This window comes from Marmota monax, unplaced genomic scaffold (genome assembly GCF_021218885.2).
Source record: "Marmota monax isolate L192 unplaced genomic scaffold, Marmota_monax_Labrador192_F-V1.1 WCK01_AAM20220418_F8-fsc00068, whole genome shotgun sequence".
Lineage (NCBI taxonomy): Eukaryota > Metazoa > Chordata > Mammalia > Rodentia > Sciuridae > Marmota > Marmota monax.
In genome coordinates, this window is record NW_026692352.1 from 1,810,356 (window position 1) to 1,826,074 (window position 15,719).

At 36.1% G+C, this 15,719-nt stretch overlaps 1 protein-coding gene across 1 annotated transcript; it reads right to left on the reverse strand.

The window, feature by feature from the left end:
• Positions 1-5,629: 5,629 nt before the first annotated feature.
• LOC124091215 (olfactory receptor 51F2-like) lies at positions 5,630-6,574 on the reverse strand. The gene has a single exon (XM_046442182.1). It carries the CDS (start codon positions 6,572-6,574, stop codon positions 5,630-5,632), a length of 945 nt encoding a protein of 314 aa, XP_046298138.1.
• Positions 6,575-15,719: the final 9,145 nt, after the last annotated feature.

The following is a 15,719-nucleotide window of genomic DNA, read 5'->3' on the forward strand; positions in this document are numbered from 1 at the left end:
ATGGAACTCAAACAACAAAATCTTAAGGTGTGTCCTGCAATGATAAACTGTATTTATTATGCATTCAACCTGAAATTAAATTTTTCCCAGATGAACATTTCTAAAAGCCAATACTTGTGTTATACAAAGAGCTCATGAAATCTGGTTTTGCAAAGCAAACTATTAAACTACATCAAATGAAGGAGCAGAAAAGAGTTATTGCAAAATTACATGAGGATACAGAATTTTTTTCAGAAACAAATGAAGCACACATTACTAATGTAACTCTACATGTCTTATGAGTGCTAAGGCTGGAATTTTGGAGATTATTTCCAGAACTCATGTCATAGGGCAGTCAGATGTTACTGGTTGAAATATGGGTGAACAGTTCTATGAAATTTAGAATGATAAACAATACATGCAACAATTTCAGTAGCATGTTTTTGAAAATACTTGAACTGTAACTATATAATTTTATATGATTGCAAATATCAACAATTAACACAATTACAATAGAATCACTTGAGCTTAGAGGATCTCCAATATAAATTTTATGGAGAGCTTATGATTTTTATCCTCGATCAGAAGTCAATTTTACTATTACTGCGTAGTCTAAATTTTGATTTGATACAAATGCTCTATCAAATCCAAGCTGGTTTATCAGAGAAAAATTACTAAACTGTAAGGTCCTTATCTCTTATATAACATATATTTCTTAATGCATATCCCATAGGATCATTGAAAGAATTGAAATTATTATATGTTAAAAAGTCAAGAAGATACATCACTATGGTTAAATCTCACCAAATATTAAACATAAATATTAAAAAATTACCCAAACATTTCTCAGTCATCTCTTACCTATATGTCTCTTCCTAACCCTTCTTCACTCATTTACTTGTCCTTCCATTTGACAGCCTTAGAATGATGGAAATATGCTCAAAGTCAGACTGTACAATGGTCTTTGGTTAAAATTTCCTCCTAATTTGGTCTCTTCTTTCTCCAGAGTTATATTTTTTTCATTGTTCTGGATTCATCTAAAGAACATTTTCTCCTCTCCTTATAGCCCTTCTATCTAGGTTCTTTATCGATGTTGACTCAGTTATTTTAACATCAATTATTACATAGTATAAGCCATAATTCAGAATAAGGGGAAGGAACCAAATCAGATAATACCCTTAAGGAAAGTAAGAAAAAACTAGGGGAGTTCAGTAAACAAATGTGTAAATAAACATGTAAACAGAGAGATTATGTTTAAAGTACAGAGTTTGCACATATTAGAAACTTGTATGTGGAGGCATCAAAAGGCTTCTTTGAGTAGGTAAAGAATTGCTGTGCAGAGGCTGAAAGGTGGAAACCATCGTGAAAAAAAATCTAAGTATATCCACAGGCAATGGAGTTCCAGATATGTTAGAAATACCACTACAGTGTGATATGCAAACTACTGAAAGGTAGTGTTCAAGACAGTGAAATGAATCTCACGTAACTTTCCTATGTATGTATTTGTATATGCCACAGTGAATCTCAACATCATGTGCATACACAAGAATGGATCCTAATTAGAATAAAATACATTACAAGCCTGTAAAAATATATCAAAATAAATTCTACTGCCCTGTATAACTAAAGAGAACAAGTTAAAAAAAAAAGAGGAAATAGGGATTAAGTATGGAATTATCTTGCCACATTCAAAAGAGCAAGGAATTGGTACCAGAACTACAGTCTACATGGATGTGCTGATTTCTTCCTGAACCTAAACATAACTAAATAACAACCTCAACTTGCCACTGAACCCATGTCACTCTTACATGTGTCTCTATCCTCCACCACCACTCAAAACACGAGTTGTCTGAACTCATCATTTAAACCTCTTCAATGGTTCATATATAAACTTGAAGTCTGGCTTCTCTTGTTGATGGAAACATACTCTGCTGCATTAGTCACATATGGCTACAAAAAATTACTAAAACTTTAATCGCTTGACACAAGGCCCTTTTTTTAAATCCCATAGCTCTATAAGTACAATGTCAAAGCATAGACAAATGAGATCCTCCACTCAGGATCTCACAAGGTTGAGTCAGAGGTTGCCACCAGGTCTGTGCCCTCATCTAAAATTCAGGGTCCTCTTTCAAACTCGTGCAAGATTATTGACAGCATTCCGTTCCTTGTGGTGCAGGTCTGGGGTCTGATTTCTTTCTGGATGAGGACTGGAGGTTGCTCTAAGCTCCTAGAGGCTGCTTTCAGTCTTACTTGTGTAGTCTTTACCACAATGATATGGTAATTCTTCAAATCCAACAGGGAATCTCTCTGCTACTCCTTGCCTCTTACAAAGGCTCCTGTTTAGGTCAAACACACTCAGCATACTCTTCTTTTCAATTTAGATGAAGTTCAGTAATAAGAGACTTTATTTGCATCTATAAAACCTTTTGACACATACTCACACAAATGATATCCCACCACACTCAGAGGCCCCAGTAATATTAAAGTGATGGTTAACATTCATGCAAATGCATCACAATGAGTATTAATTTTTGAGGTGCTGTGAGAATTCTGCCCACTACAGCTGCCAAGGCATTGCAATAACCAAATGTTCATAGGTTCAACTTCTGCAATGTCCCTGGGATAATTATATTTATCCTCCAGTTCCATCACCATTACTTTACATGAAACTCTCATCAGTTTTTTTCAGGATGTCCATTAATATGTGCATAAGTAATTTCACTTCACTATGTTTCAAAGGTTTTTGGGCCTTCCTTTCATGAATGTTGGTAACATGTTTAGAAAATACATCCTCATATTCCTCATACAACCCTTCATTGACTTCAGCATAAAGTCAGACTCTATCTTTTTATCCCAGCCAAAAATATTTTCTCAGTCTGATTAATGTCTACATCCATAATGACCTCCCTGCTTGAATACCTCAAGAAACATTGTGATATATTCAACCTGTTTTTTTCCTTATATCACCACAATATCAAATAGAGGAAGTTCTTTCATACTGGTGTGCTTTGCAATTATTCATGTATGTTCCTTTTCTTTATTATTCACTCTTTGATTTACAGAACCACATATAAATTTATTATGAATTTGTCTATTTTAGGAAGCAAACAGTGGCATCACCCTTACTAACTAAATCAAGTCAAAAGAAACTGTCTTCCTCTGAACTGATAGCATTTTATATATCTAGAATAGGGGTTGTTTCATGGTGTGACAATGAGTTATTTGGAAATATGCCTTTCTAACCAAATTATTTATATCATTCCTCATTCAACATCACATCTTGGTACTGCACTTTATCTGGAACATTGTGAACAGGTAATGTATGTTTTCAAAATAATTCTAATCCAAGAGTTGCAAGATGAACAAGGATTTTAGAAACATCTCAGATTTCAACATTTTGCAGTTTCATTTGTTTAAATCAGGCTGCAGGGCCTGAAATTACATATCACCAAGCTTTCCTCCATTTCCATAAACTGAGGTGTACGTGAGTGTGTGTGTGTGTTCCTATTGGGGTTTTTGATGAAAAACTCTTCCCTGTCATAGGAGGATAAACTTTGGCATGCTCCCCCAATTATTGAAAGTGTTTCGCTTCATATGATAATAATATGTCTGTTCTGTGCAGAGCTAACTTGACTTCTCTCTCTTCTTTGAACTTGACTTCTCTCTCTTCTTTGATTATGGAGTCAGCAGTATGATTATAAGATCAGGCAAACCTGGGTCAACTTCTGTCTCTGAACCCATCAAGATGGAGCTCTTTAAATGAGCACTTTGCATCAGATTCCAAGTCTCTGAAATTAGTAGCTCACCATTGGCATGGAAAGATTCAATAAGATTATCATTTGGAAATCACCTCATATGCTGACTACTTCTTAGAATATGAACAGTGGTGATGAAGGTGAAAATGATGGTAGCTGTGGATGGTGGGGACAGTGGCAGCTTACCTTAGGTCACAACTTTAAAATGTGGTACAACTAACTGAAAACTCACACTTGGCATGGATATATTAAGCTGCTTTAAGCAGAAAGAAAAATGGCATGTAGAACAACTGAGCCTCCTGGGTTAAATAAGGTGCCTCTAAAATAGAGATTTCAGGAAAGAACTTCCCACAATTTTTCTTAGGCACCCAGGAGAGCTCTTTGAAGTTACTAAAGCCTTCCAGATTCTTAAAAGAAAGAGAATGTAGAAAGAGCTTAATGTTTCCCCTGAATGCAGCAATTTCACTTACACAAGGTAGAGATGTGCTCTTTCTTGCTTTGTCTTCCAGGAAGGGACCTGAGAAGCAGAGAAGTGTGTTGCTCAGGAATGGGTGGTTTATATTAGGGGTCAGGTCTCAGGTTGCCTAACATCTCTTAATCAGCAAACTCCTGGGGGGGCTTTTTGCAGCCTCAGAGTATGGTGCTCCCATGGGTTCCTTCAAGTTTGTGGCTTCTATCCCCTTAACTTCATTATGTCTACTCTACTTTTATAGTTTCCATGAAGGAACCAGTATTCTATTCTTTCATCTGTTTCCTGATAAAATTGAATTAAATTTGTAAAAACCTGGAAACAATAACAACTGTTATTTCCATGAGCTCACCCCTCATCCCCACAGACTACAAATTCCATGTGATAAAGTTGTCTTTTTACAATACTATTTTGGTGGGTTCTATAAAATTCTTAGAAGTCTCTTTATTTATGCTTCACCCAGAACAAAAAATATTCTTTATTTATTCTTTCATGAAGCATTTTACATATCTAATAATTTCAGATCTTTGCATAGATGATGCAGATAATGGAACTGAGTCTCTTACCTCCAGACCTCACAACTAAATAGAATTCAGTGATTACAATATTCATTTATATCCTATTAATTATTATTTTAATTGTCTATATTTTGGAGATATAGTGTGATAATTCAGTACAAATATACAATGTGTAATATTCAAACCAGTGTTTAGACTTTATATCTCCTTAAACATTTAAAAATTTTGATTAGTGGTAATAATTATGTTATAATTAATATAATTATATATTAATGAGGCACAGTATGAGAATTCAATATATGTGTACAGTTGTACTGATAAAATCAGAGTGATTTTTTCCTTTAGCCACATATTTAGATGATGAGTCACTTATATAATTAAAATATTAATCCATTTACAGAGTAATTCCAAGGATTCTTATAAGAATTAGGAAAGTATTTCTTCATGTTTGTTCTTAATTATTGCACTTATATGAATTCCTCAGTCATTAATTATTTATTTGGGTAACAATAATCATTACTAATAAACTATAGGAATTACTGAAAGCAATCCTGTTCTTATTCATCTATATTATGGGGCATATCTTGAATAGCTACACACTCTAAAAGGACTGAGACAGTCTGGACCTATAAAGCATGAATTCATTTGTCCATATTTACAGACAATTTTAATCATAATCCTATACTGGTCCAGGTGGAGTATCACATAGTCAGAAGGACCCAAGATGAAGTTCCTGAATTCAAAGAATCCATAATCTAAAACTGTGTAAATAGTAAACCAATTTATCATCAGAAGAGAAAAAACATGAATTTATAGATTTTTTTCAAAGTATAGTGGTAACTCACACTAGCAAATAATAAATCATAGTTAAGGGAAAAAAATCAAAAGTGGGATACTCTAAAACTTGCCTAAACTACCTTGGGAATAAATAGTTTAAGCACGGCCTTGCGAATTTGTTTTGTCTTCACACTGTAGATTATGGGATTCATTACAGGAGGGATGAGCAGATAAACATTGGCAATGAGAGTGTGCACCATAGGAGGGGCATTCTTCCCAAATCTATGCACCAGAGACAAGCTGATCATGGGGATATAGAAGATGGCAACAGCACTGATGTGGGAGATGCAGGTTCCAAAAGCCTTTTTCCGCTCCTCTACGGATGCAATGCTGAGCACAGAGCGGATGATCAGAACGTAGGAGAGAAGGATTAACACAGAGTCCAGACCAGCGGTAGAGATGACAATGGCCAGGCCAAATGCACTATTTATCTTTGTGTCTGTGCATGAAAGCTTCATCACATCAGGGTGGAAGCAATAGGAATGGTGGAGCACATGACTGTGGCAGAAAGACAGACGCTTAAGGAGCAGGAGCAAAGGCACTAGGGCTGTTGTGCCCCTGATAATGATTGCAAAACCCACTTTGATGATCCTCGAATTGGTCAAGATCATGGAATATCGCAGAGGGTTACAGATGGCAATGAAGCGGTCAAAGGCCATTGCTAGGAGTACCGAGGACTCCATGAACGTGAAGCCATGAATAAAGAACATTTGGCTAATGCAGGTGTCAAAGCTGATTTCTCGAGCATTGAACCAGAAAATACCCAGCATGGTGACCAGTGTGGATAGACACAAACCTAGGTCTGTGAAGGACAGCATGGAGAGGAAATAGTACATGGGCTCATGGAGGCTCGACTCAGTGATGATGACAAATAGGATCATGCCATTCCCAGAGATGGCAATGGCATACAGACAACAGAATGGGATGGAGATCCAGATGTGAGAGGCTTCAAGACCAGGGATGCCAGTAAGGAAGAAGACAGCAGGATGGAAAATGCTCTGGTTGAAGGGTGGCATGGTGACCAAAGGAAGCAGATATCCTTGGGAAAAAGGACCATACCCTATAATAAAAGGGAAGAAAATGTTCTCACTGTCAGGTACATACCATACAATTACAGGATCATTAGTTAACCATGTCCTTTTAACTTTTATCTCCTGGTCCCTTTCCTCTCCTGATCTCCCTTTGATCATGAGATTTCCACCCAGCCACCTTTCTTTTACATTCTTTCCTAACTTCCACATATGACAGAAAACATATAATTTTGGACTCTTGACCTTTTGAGTTGGGCTTTTGTTGTTTTTTTGTTTTGTTTTGTTTTTATGTTTGTTTGGTTTGGTTTGGTTTTTCTTTTTAACCAGGGATTGGACCCAGGGACACTTAACTGTTGAGCCACATCCCCAGCCCTTTTTAATTTTTTTTTGTTTTTGAGAAAGGGTCTTGCTAAGTTGATTAGGGCCTCACTAAGTGGATGCGGCTGGCTTTGAACTTGTGATCCTCCTGCCTCAGTCTCGTGAGCCACTGGGATTATAGGCATGTGCCACTGCGCCCAACTGAGTTTGGTTTATTTCACTTAACATATTAGTCTCTAGTTCCACCCATTTTGTTGTAAATCGCATAATTTTACTTTTACTATGACTGAATAAAACTCTATTGTGTATATATACACCACATTTTCTTTACCCATTCATCCATTGTTAGACACCTAGGTTGATTCCATAGTTTGGTTATTTTGTATTGTGTTGCAATAAACATGGCTATAGATACTCTTCAAATTATTCCATGAAATAGAAAGGGACAGAACACTTATAAATTCATTCTATAAAGCCAATAAATTCCCTTATGCCAAAACCAGATAAGGGTGCATCAAAAAAAAGAAAAGGAAAGAAACTCTGGACCAACACTGCTGATGAACTTAGATGCAAAAATCCTTAATAAAACTTTAGCAAATCATATTCAACAACATATTAAGAAGTTGGTTTTACCCCAGGATTGCCAAAATAGTTATTACATGAAATCTAATAAATATAATTCACCATATAAATATAAATAAGGACAAAATTCACATTGACATTGTCATCCCAATAAAGGTAGAGAAAGCTTCTGAAAAAATTCAGCACTTATTTATGGTAAAAACACTGAAGAAACTAGGGATAGAAAATACTTACCTCAGCATCATAAATGCTGTATATCACAAATCCAAAGCCAACATCATAGTGAATGGGGGAAAACTGAAAATATTTTCTCTGTAATCAGGCATAAGACAATCATGTCCACTCTCAACATTCCTATTCAATATAGTAGTAGAAATTCTAGCCAGAGCAATTTGGCAAGACAAGGAAATAAAAAGGATACAAATAGGAAAGAAAGAAGTCAAATTATCACAGCAGATGATATGTCTATACTTAGAAGATGCAAAAGCTCCACCAGAAGATGGCTAGATTTAATAAATTCAGCAAAGTAGCAGTTTAGAAAATCAACATACAACAAAACAACAGCTATACACCAATAATGAATTGGTTAAGAAATCAAGAAAACTTTCTCATTCACAATAGCCTGAAAAAAATAAAGCTAAGGATGTGAAAGACATTACAATAAAAACTACAAAATACTGGGAAAAAAAATTGAAGAAGCCACAAGAAAATGGAAGGACCTCCCAAGTTCATGGATATGCAGAATTAATACTGCTAAAGTATTGAGCCAAAGCAAGACTGAAACCCAGCAAGGCAAACATTAAATCTTAAAGTATCCAAAGCACATTTTAGCAGGATGTATATACCTGAGTGCTTGGGGTGCCCTGCCTCTATGGCCTCTATAGCAGCCTATATGGCTACTCTCTTAGGCCAGCTCTGCATGCAGCATGCAGGCATTCTTCAAACCTGACATCTCTTCCTTCCTGGGTTCTCCATTGCAGCTTCAGCTTCACTGTTGCAGCCCCACACATCCTCTCAGGGACCACTTTCAGGGACTCCAACCCTGCCACACACTTCCTCGTCTCCAAATTCTTCTCTGAAATCTCATCGGAAACCTCCATGACCTGTAACTTAGAATCTGCCTGCCTGAAAATCATCTACACATGAATGATGCCAACATCTGCCACCCGTGCAAGCTGTACCTGGGCCCATGTGAACCATGGCAGCAATGGCCTATGAGTTTGTTGTCCACAGATTTCTCAAGGAAGCCCTGGGGACTCAGGGAACTCCACAGCTCTATTCTCCAAAGAATTTTCCCTGGAAAGTCTTTGAATCAAATTTTCATTTTTATACTTTTGAACTTCTGATGTATGGAGTCTTGTTAATTCTGGAAACACCCTCAAGGCATCTTCCCTATTATGCTTGTGAAAAGCATGTGGCTCATTCTGCAATTTGTATACGGGGTAAAAATGGGAGTTCATAACCCACTTGAATCAAAGTGTGAAATATGATATATCAAGAACTATGTAATGTTTTGAACAACCAACAATAAATAATTTAAAAAAAGGCACTGATCTCTTCAGCAATTGCACCCTCATTTAATTCTCCTTTAAATATGTTCCTTTTCTGGTCAAACTGTAAAGTTTCTAAATTCGTTTGCTCTGTTCCTTTCTGCTTCCAATGCTCACTATAAATTTCGCTAAAAGCAGACAGTGAGACCCATGCCACTGCCTGAATACTATGCTGTCTTAAAATTCCATCTGGCAGATAAATAAGTAGGTCATACTTAGTTTTATCTTTCTTTTTCTTTACTTCTCTTCAGGTGTTGTGTTTGTTGCTGTTGTTGCTGCTGTTTTCAGACAGGAGTTTTGCTATGTTGCCCAGGCAGGTCTTCAACTCCTAGGTACAAGTGATCCTCCCATCTCAGCCTCCAAAATATATTAGGTCACTTTAAACTCAGCCTCCCATTAAGTTTCAGAAGAATAAAATGCATCCAAAATACTTGCCACTCTTAATACTGGTGACTGTAAGTTCAATTCCCAATGAATCCTCATTTCCATCTGAAATCTCAGCAATCATTTTCTGTCTGCAGTTCTAACAATATTCTGGACTTCTGAGTCCTCATCAAAATCTCTGCTTAAGTTCTGATTACAACATTTTACAGTTTTTCTAGCCTGATCTTCAAATTTTTCTAAATTCATCCAGCAAACCAATACCAAAGACTCTGTCAAATCATCAGCTGTAGTCACAGCAATGAATATACTCCTGATGCCAGTTTTCTGTGTTAGTCAACTTTCTGTCATTGTTATAGAATACTTGAGGTAATCAACTTATAAAGAGGAAAGGTTTATTTGGCCTCACAATTGTGGAGGTTTCAGTACATGATTGGGTACCTCCATTAATTTAAGATTGTGGCAGCATATCATGGTAGAATCATATGGTAGGGCAAAGGTTTCACCTTATGGGCACTAAGAATTAGAGAGAAAGAGGAAAAGACCAAGGATCCACACTTCCCTTTGAGAACAATCCCCCAGTGACCTAAAACTTCCTACTAGGCTCCACTCCTTAAAGGTTCCACAATTCCCAACAGCATCAATCTGGAGACTGTCTTTAATACACGGGCCTTGAACATTAAAGATCTAAACTTTAGCAAGTATTGTGCATGTAGGAATGTGTTAAAACAAATCCCACTAATTTGTATAATTATAATGCACCAACAAAATTTTTAGTTTTTTTTTTTTAATTGGGAGCTAAAACAAAATAAAACAAACTCTTTGGGTTTGGACTTAGCCCTTAGACCTCAACCGAAAAATAAGGCTCACTTTTTCTTCTGTAACTTTCTACCCAAGAACTGAAAAATGTACCGACATTTGTATCCCAGGAGAAATGACTTCTGCCCTGATAATGAGGCATAAGTGTTGTCAGACTAATGTCCGCTTGAAATCACAGCAGTGGGAAAATGCTGTGGAGTAATAAATCTTAAGGAAAAGAGGTCTTAGTGCAGAACTCTGTACAACAGTAGCATTTAAAGAAAAGCAGAAGTACCTTCTAATGAGACTGCAGAGACAAGGCCACTAAGGTGAAAAATGACTCCCAGGAAACACAGGAGCTCTCCAGTTTTCTCAGATCTATGGTCTCAGAGTCAGGAAAAATGCTGGTCACAGTAGCATTTAAATGAACCTTTTATATGAATGAATTGCTTCTAACAAATAGTGAGAAACCTAGACACTGAATATTCGGGTATATACTGTGATTTCTTATATACAGTGCACTCAAAATAGATGCGAAATTCAGGTCAATATATTGGCATATTTTTAGAAGGAAGAAATTTTCTTGTTAATCTGGTATTCATCCTTGACACTAGGAATCTGCTTAAATTTGGACATGGTGATAAAAACAAGTTTTTCTAGATGATGTGGAAAGTAAGAAAGGAACTTAAAATCATATACTCTTAACCTTAAAGATGAAAAAGAAGGTTCTTGATTAATGTTATTTTTATTACAGTAAATAAATTAAGAAATTTCATTTAAAATTAATATTCAAAATATATGAACAATTATACAGCTCAACAGCAAAAGACAAATAATAAAATTGAAATGGAAAAATGACATTAATAGACATTTCTCCAAAGAAATCATACAAATGGCCAACAGGTATATGAAAAGATGTTCAACATCACTAATCATGAAAATGTATATCAAAATCATAAGGAGATATCACTTCATACCTATGAGGGTGTCTATTATTTTTTAAAAAAGACAAATGTTCAAAAGGACATGAAGGAATCAGAATCCTTGTACACTATTGATGTGAATATAAAATCATACAGCCATTACTAGAAGCAATATTTAGCTTTATCAAAAAAATTTAAAATATAAGTGCCATATATATGTGTTTGATAAATACCACTTCTGAATATATGGTCAAAGGCAATGAAATCAGTATGTTGAAGAGATACCAGTACTCCTGTGTTGATTGAAGCATTTTTCACAATAGTCAATATATGGAAACAACCTAAATAGCCATCAGCAAGTGAATGGAGAAAGAAGATGTAGTATATACATACATCAGCTTTAAAAAACAATAAAATTCAGATGCATACTGTAACATGGATGAACCTGGAGAACATTATACTAAATGAAATAAGCCAGTCACAGAAGGACAAATACTGCATGATTTTACTTATGAGTAGCATAGTGAAATTTTTAGAAACAGAGTATGGAATGGTGTTTGCCAGAGTATAAAGGAAGGGGGATGGGGAGTTGTTATTAAATGGGTGTAAAGTCAGTTACGCAAAAGAAGTAAGTTATAAATGTCTGCTGCTACATTTCTCATGGTATCTTTTTTATTAATTCCTTATATTCACAGAGAAACAGTAGGGCTCTTGTAACATAGGAAATTCTTTTAGCAAACTTAAAGGAAGAATATTTAAATTTTAAAATTTAGATTTTTAAAAAGTTCTATGATTCTTAAATCCATCCTTCACTTGTCTTGTATAACAAGCAAATACCTAATAACTATTCCTAGATATATTAAATGTCTCTTTCTCCCCAGTTGATGTTCTTTTAAGCCAAGGACTATGAATTGCATTTATCTGCAACTGAAACACCAGGAATAGCTAAATAGCCTTCATACATACCACTATCCCAAAAACATCATTGGATATTATTAGCTCTATGCTATGTATGAGAAACAGACTAAGACAAGAAAACCAAGGCTCAGAGAAATCATATTACTTTCTCATTCACCCAGCAAGATGATGGCAGATCCAGGAATTGACCTCTGTTCTGGCTCTAAATTCCATGGCTTTGATACTATTTATTTTAAAGGAATTAATTTAAAGGAATTGAATGTTTAAAAACCACAAAATTAGGGGCTGGGGTTGTGGTTCAGTGGTACAGCACTTGCCTAGCACATGTGAGGCACTGGGTTCAATCCTCAGCACTACATAAAAATGATAAAATAAAGGTATTGTGTCCATCTACAACTAAAAAAAATAAAATTTAAAAACCACAAAATGAATGAACACATGCTTATGACTATAGTCTATATTTGCAATGACTATTTAGAATATTAAAACATTTTAATTGACATATTAATCCATTGAATGTATACTCATGGATTCCTCTGAACCATTCTAAGTTGCTTTTATAAACTATCTAGTCTTCAGTGCTCTAAAACACCAACAGCATGCACAGAGATATTCTTGGATCTAGATTGTGAGGTCATTTATCCTGCCCTCTGCTTTTGTAAAATTTTTATTTATGATTTGGTACTACGGATTGAACCCAGGGGTGCTTTACCACTGAGCTACATCTCCAACCTTTTGATTTTTTTATTTTGAGACAGGGTCTCATGAAGTTGCCTAGGCTATCCTCAAACTTTTGATCTTCCTTCCTCAGCTTCCCCAGTAGCTGGGTTTAGAGGCATGTGCCACCATGCCCAGACTGGCCCCTGCTCTTTGAAGGGTCATCACAGGCACCAGATAATGTTTGAGAGAGAGAGAGAAAGAGAGATTATGTCAACCTCCCAAACTCACCGGTAGAACGGTCCTTCTAGACTAAAGCTGGGGGATCAGTTCCTGATTGGCCCTACCCCCTGACACTGTCACTGAAGTGGCTCTCTTTCGCCAGAAACCCATAGGGAAAAAATCCAGGAATGGAAGTACTATCAGATTTAAGAAACAGAGCTTTATAAGGAACTCAGAAGCTATTTGGTGAGAGTCATTTGCCCAGTAGAAAAACAAATTCTCAGGAGAGAACTCTGTACAGCTGTGTCCTGCTAACCCTTTGTGTTCCAAATGATAGATTGTAAAAAACAATTTCTTTTCAGTCTAGCTTCACTCTAACTTCTCCATGGGAAATCCTGAAGATGAGCTACAATTTCAGGTCTCTTTCGAGAACAGTGTCACTCACAAACAGTTGTGGGACAAAGCTTTGCATCGAGCCAGAGAAAATGAATGTTTAAAGAAATATTAATGGATCATCCATGATTTTGTTCAGCTGTCATTTGCCAGATTTACAGCAATCATAAGACACTCATATAGAAAGGGAGTCGCTGAGTAACTACATTCACTGAAACCAGTGCAATGGTTATCTGGTTCAGAGCCTAAGGCCTCCCTTGGTGTTCTGAATATCTTGGAGTGGCTGCCCTCCTGTGCATAGACAAAGAAAACAATTTAAGAGGAAGTAATTAAGGCAAGACTAGTACTATATTTTGTGAGTCCCTCTGTGTCTCTTGCCAGTTTTCAGAGTTATGAGTTTTTTCTGATAGCTGGACCCAAACTTCTACAACTACAGGTAACACTGCAGTGGAGAATTAACCCTGTTTGTTTTGCAGTGCTGGGGATTGAACCCAGGTCCTGTGCCTGCAAGGCAAGCACTCTATCAACTGAGCTATATCCTTCCCCAGTCTGAGTTAACCATGTTTTGTGGGCAGTTTTTATTAACCTTCGAGTTTTTGTGGACACTCAAAATTGGGTCTCAGGCTGTGTCCATTAATTTAGCCTTGGATGCTTAGTAGTGAACTTGACTGGCTGATAAGTTCAAGAATAACTAATTAAATGTGCTTCTTGGCACAAGAAACTGTCAAGATGGCATTACTTGACAAAGACTTGCTATATGAAAAAAGGGAATGAAGAAACTATTTCCGTTAGCGTTATCACAGAGCAGATACCTTCATTGACCTATTTTTATTTATTTATTTATTTTCTTCTTACAAGATTCTAGATTCCTGGGAAAGTCTACAAAGTTTTTTTTTTTCCCCCAGAGGATTTCACCAAGAACCTAAGAAAACATTCTTTTTAAGGTAACTTCTGGACTAATAAAAACAACCTTCCCCAGAAAGCATTTCAACAGTTGGGGAAACATTTTCAGTTTGGGATGAACTTGCCACAAAGTACGTGAGACTCTATGGGGAAATACACAATTTCAACATACCCTTTTAAGACACAGAAGCAAAAGGAGATGACCAAACTATTACAGGGATATAAAACAGAAAATCCTGCTATTCTAAGGACTACATTCTAAGGAGTATTGGTCCATGAACACAGCTGCAGGAGATGGGAAACAGCAGAACCCCAAGATTGTTTTCAGTGTAAACCCCAGGGAGTTAAGTCATTTATTACAAGGCAATAATGAGCAGTGGATACACAGGCAGAGGCCATAAAAAATGAATGCTCTCAGTGTTGACACCCTTGGTATCTTATAAAAATATATATTATGATTCAGAAGATTGATTTTTTAAATATTTCTAATAAGCTTTCAAGTGATGCCAATGTTGTTGATCCTTTAATAGAAAAGATTTCTGTTAATATTTCTCTTTTAAGTGTTAACATAGTATTGCAATTTCCCATGTATTTATTTATATCCCCTACTAGACTTCAAATTCTGTAATATCTGGGGTGATGTCTATTGTGTTCACCATTATACCTTCAATATCTTATTCAATATCAGATATGAAATGTGTATATAATATTTTTGTAATGCTAAATAATCAAAAACTCTGATAACAGCATGTATAAGACATTGATGGGAACAGAGATGAATGGAATAGACAAGACTAACAGGAAGAGCTACCAGAAGTTCATAGGAAGAGGTTAAGTATGAGCTATATTTCTATATGCACTGACATTGAATAGTCAGTGTCAGCCAAATCATTAGGGCAGGAAACTGCTCATAATTCAACATGGATGAAGCCAAGAAAAGAAGCGAAAGTGGCTTTAGAGAGGTGATGGGGCTTTCCTCAGACCATGAAGGGCCAGTAGGTGATGTGGGGTCTTAATATATTTTACATACAATTTTTGATACAGAAATCAGTTTTTGTTGCTGTTGCCATTGTTTTCTTGCTTTTAAGTTTATTTCTACAATTTGCATACATTAACCCCAGATTTCCTGATTTGTCTCCGGTTTCTTTCTCCTGTATCACTTTCTTTCTGAACCTGCACCATTTACTGCCTTGAAAGACTCAGACCTAAAACCTGCCTTCCAGTTTTCTCATCTGGCATAACTATTCACAGAAGCAGCTACATACATGAATTCAAAGGTCAAACAACTTCCCAGGACAAAATAAATATACCTTATGTATTCCATAATCATTGATAATTTTAACCCATATTTTTACTAGTGTAAAAATAATACTGCAATAAATGTTCCTGTGCATAAAATGTGGACTCACTCTGTTATTTTCCCTTCAATAAATTTTTAGAAATGGAAACTTATGAACATTTTAAGACAATAATATGCTGGAAACT

Excerpts from the sequence above, each read along its gene's own strand:
- LOC124091215 (XM_046442182.1), bottom strand. The coding sequence starts at position 6,574 with ATGCCACCCTTCAACCAGAGCATTTTCCATCCTGCTGTCTTCTTCCTT.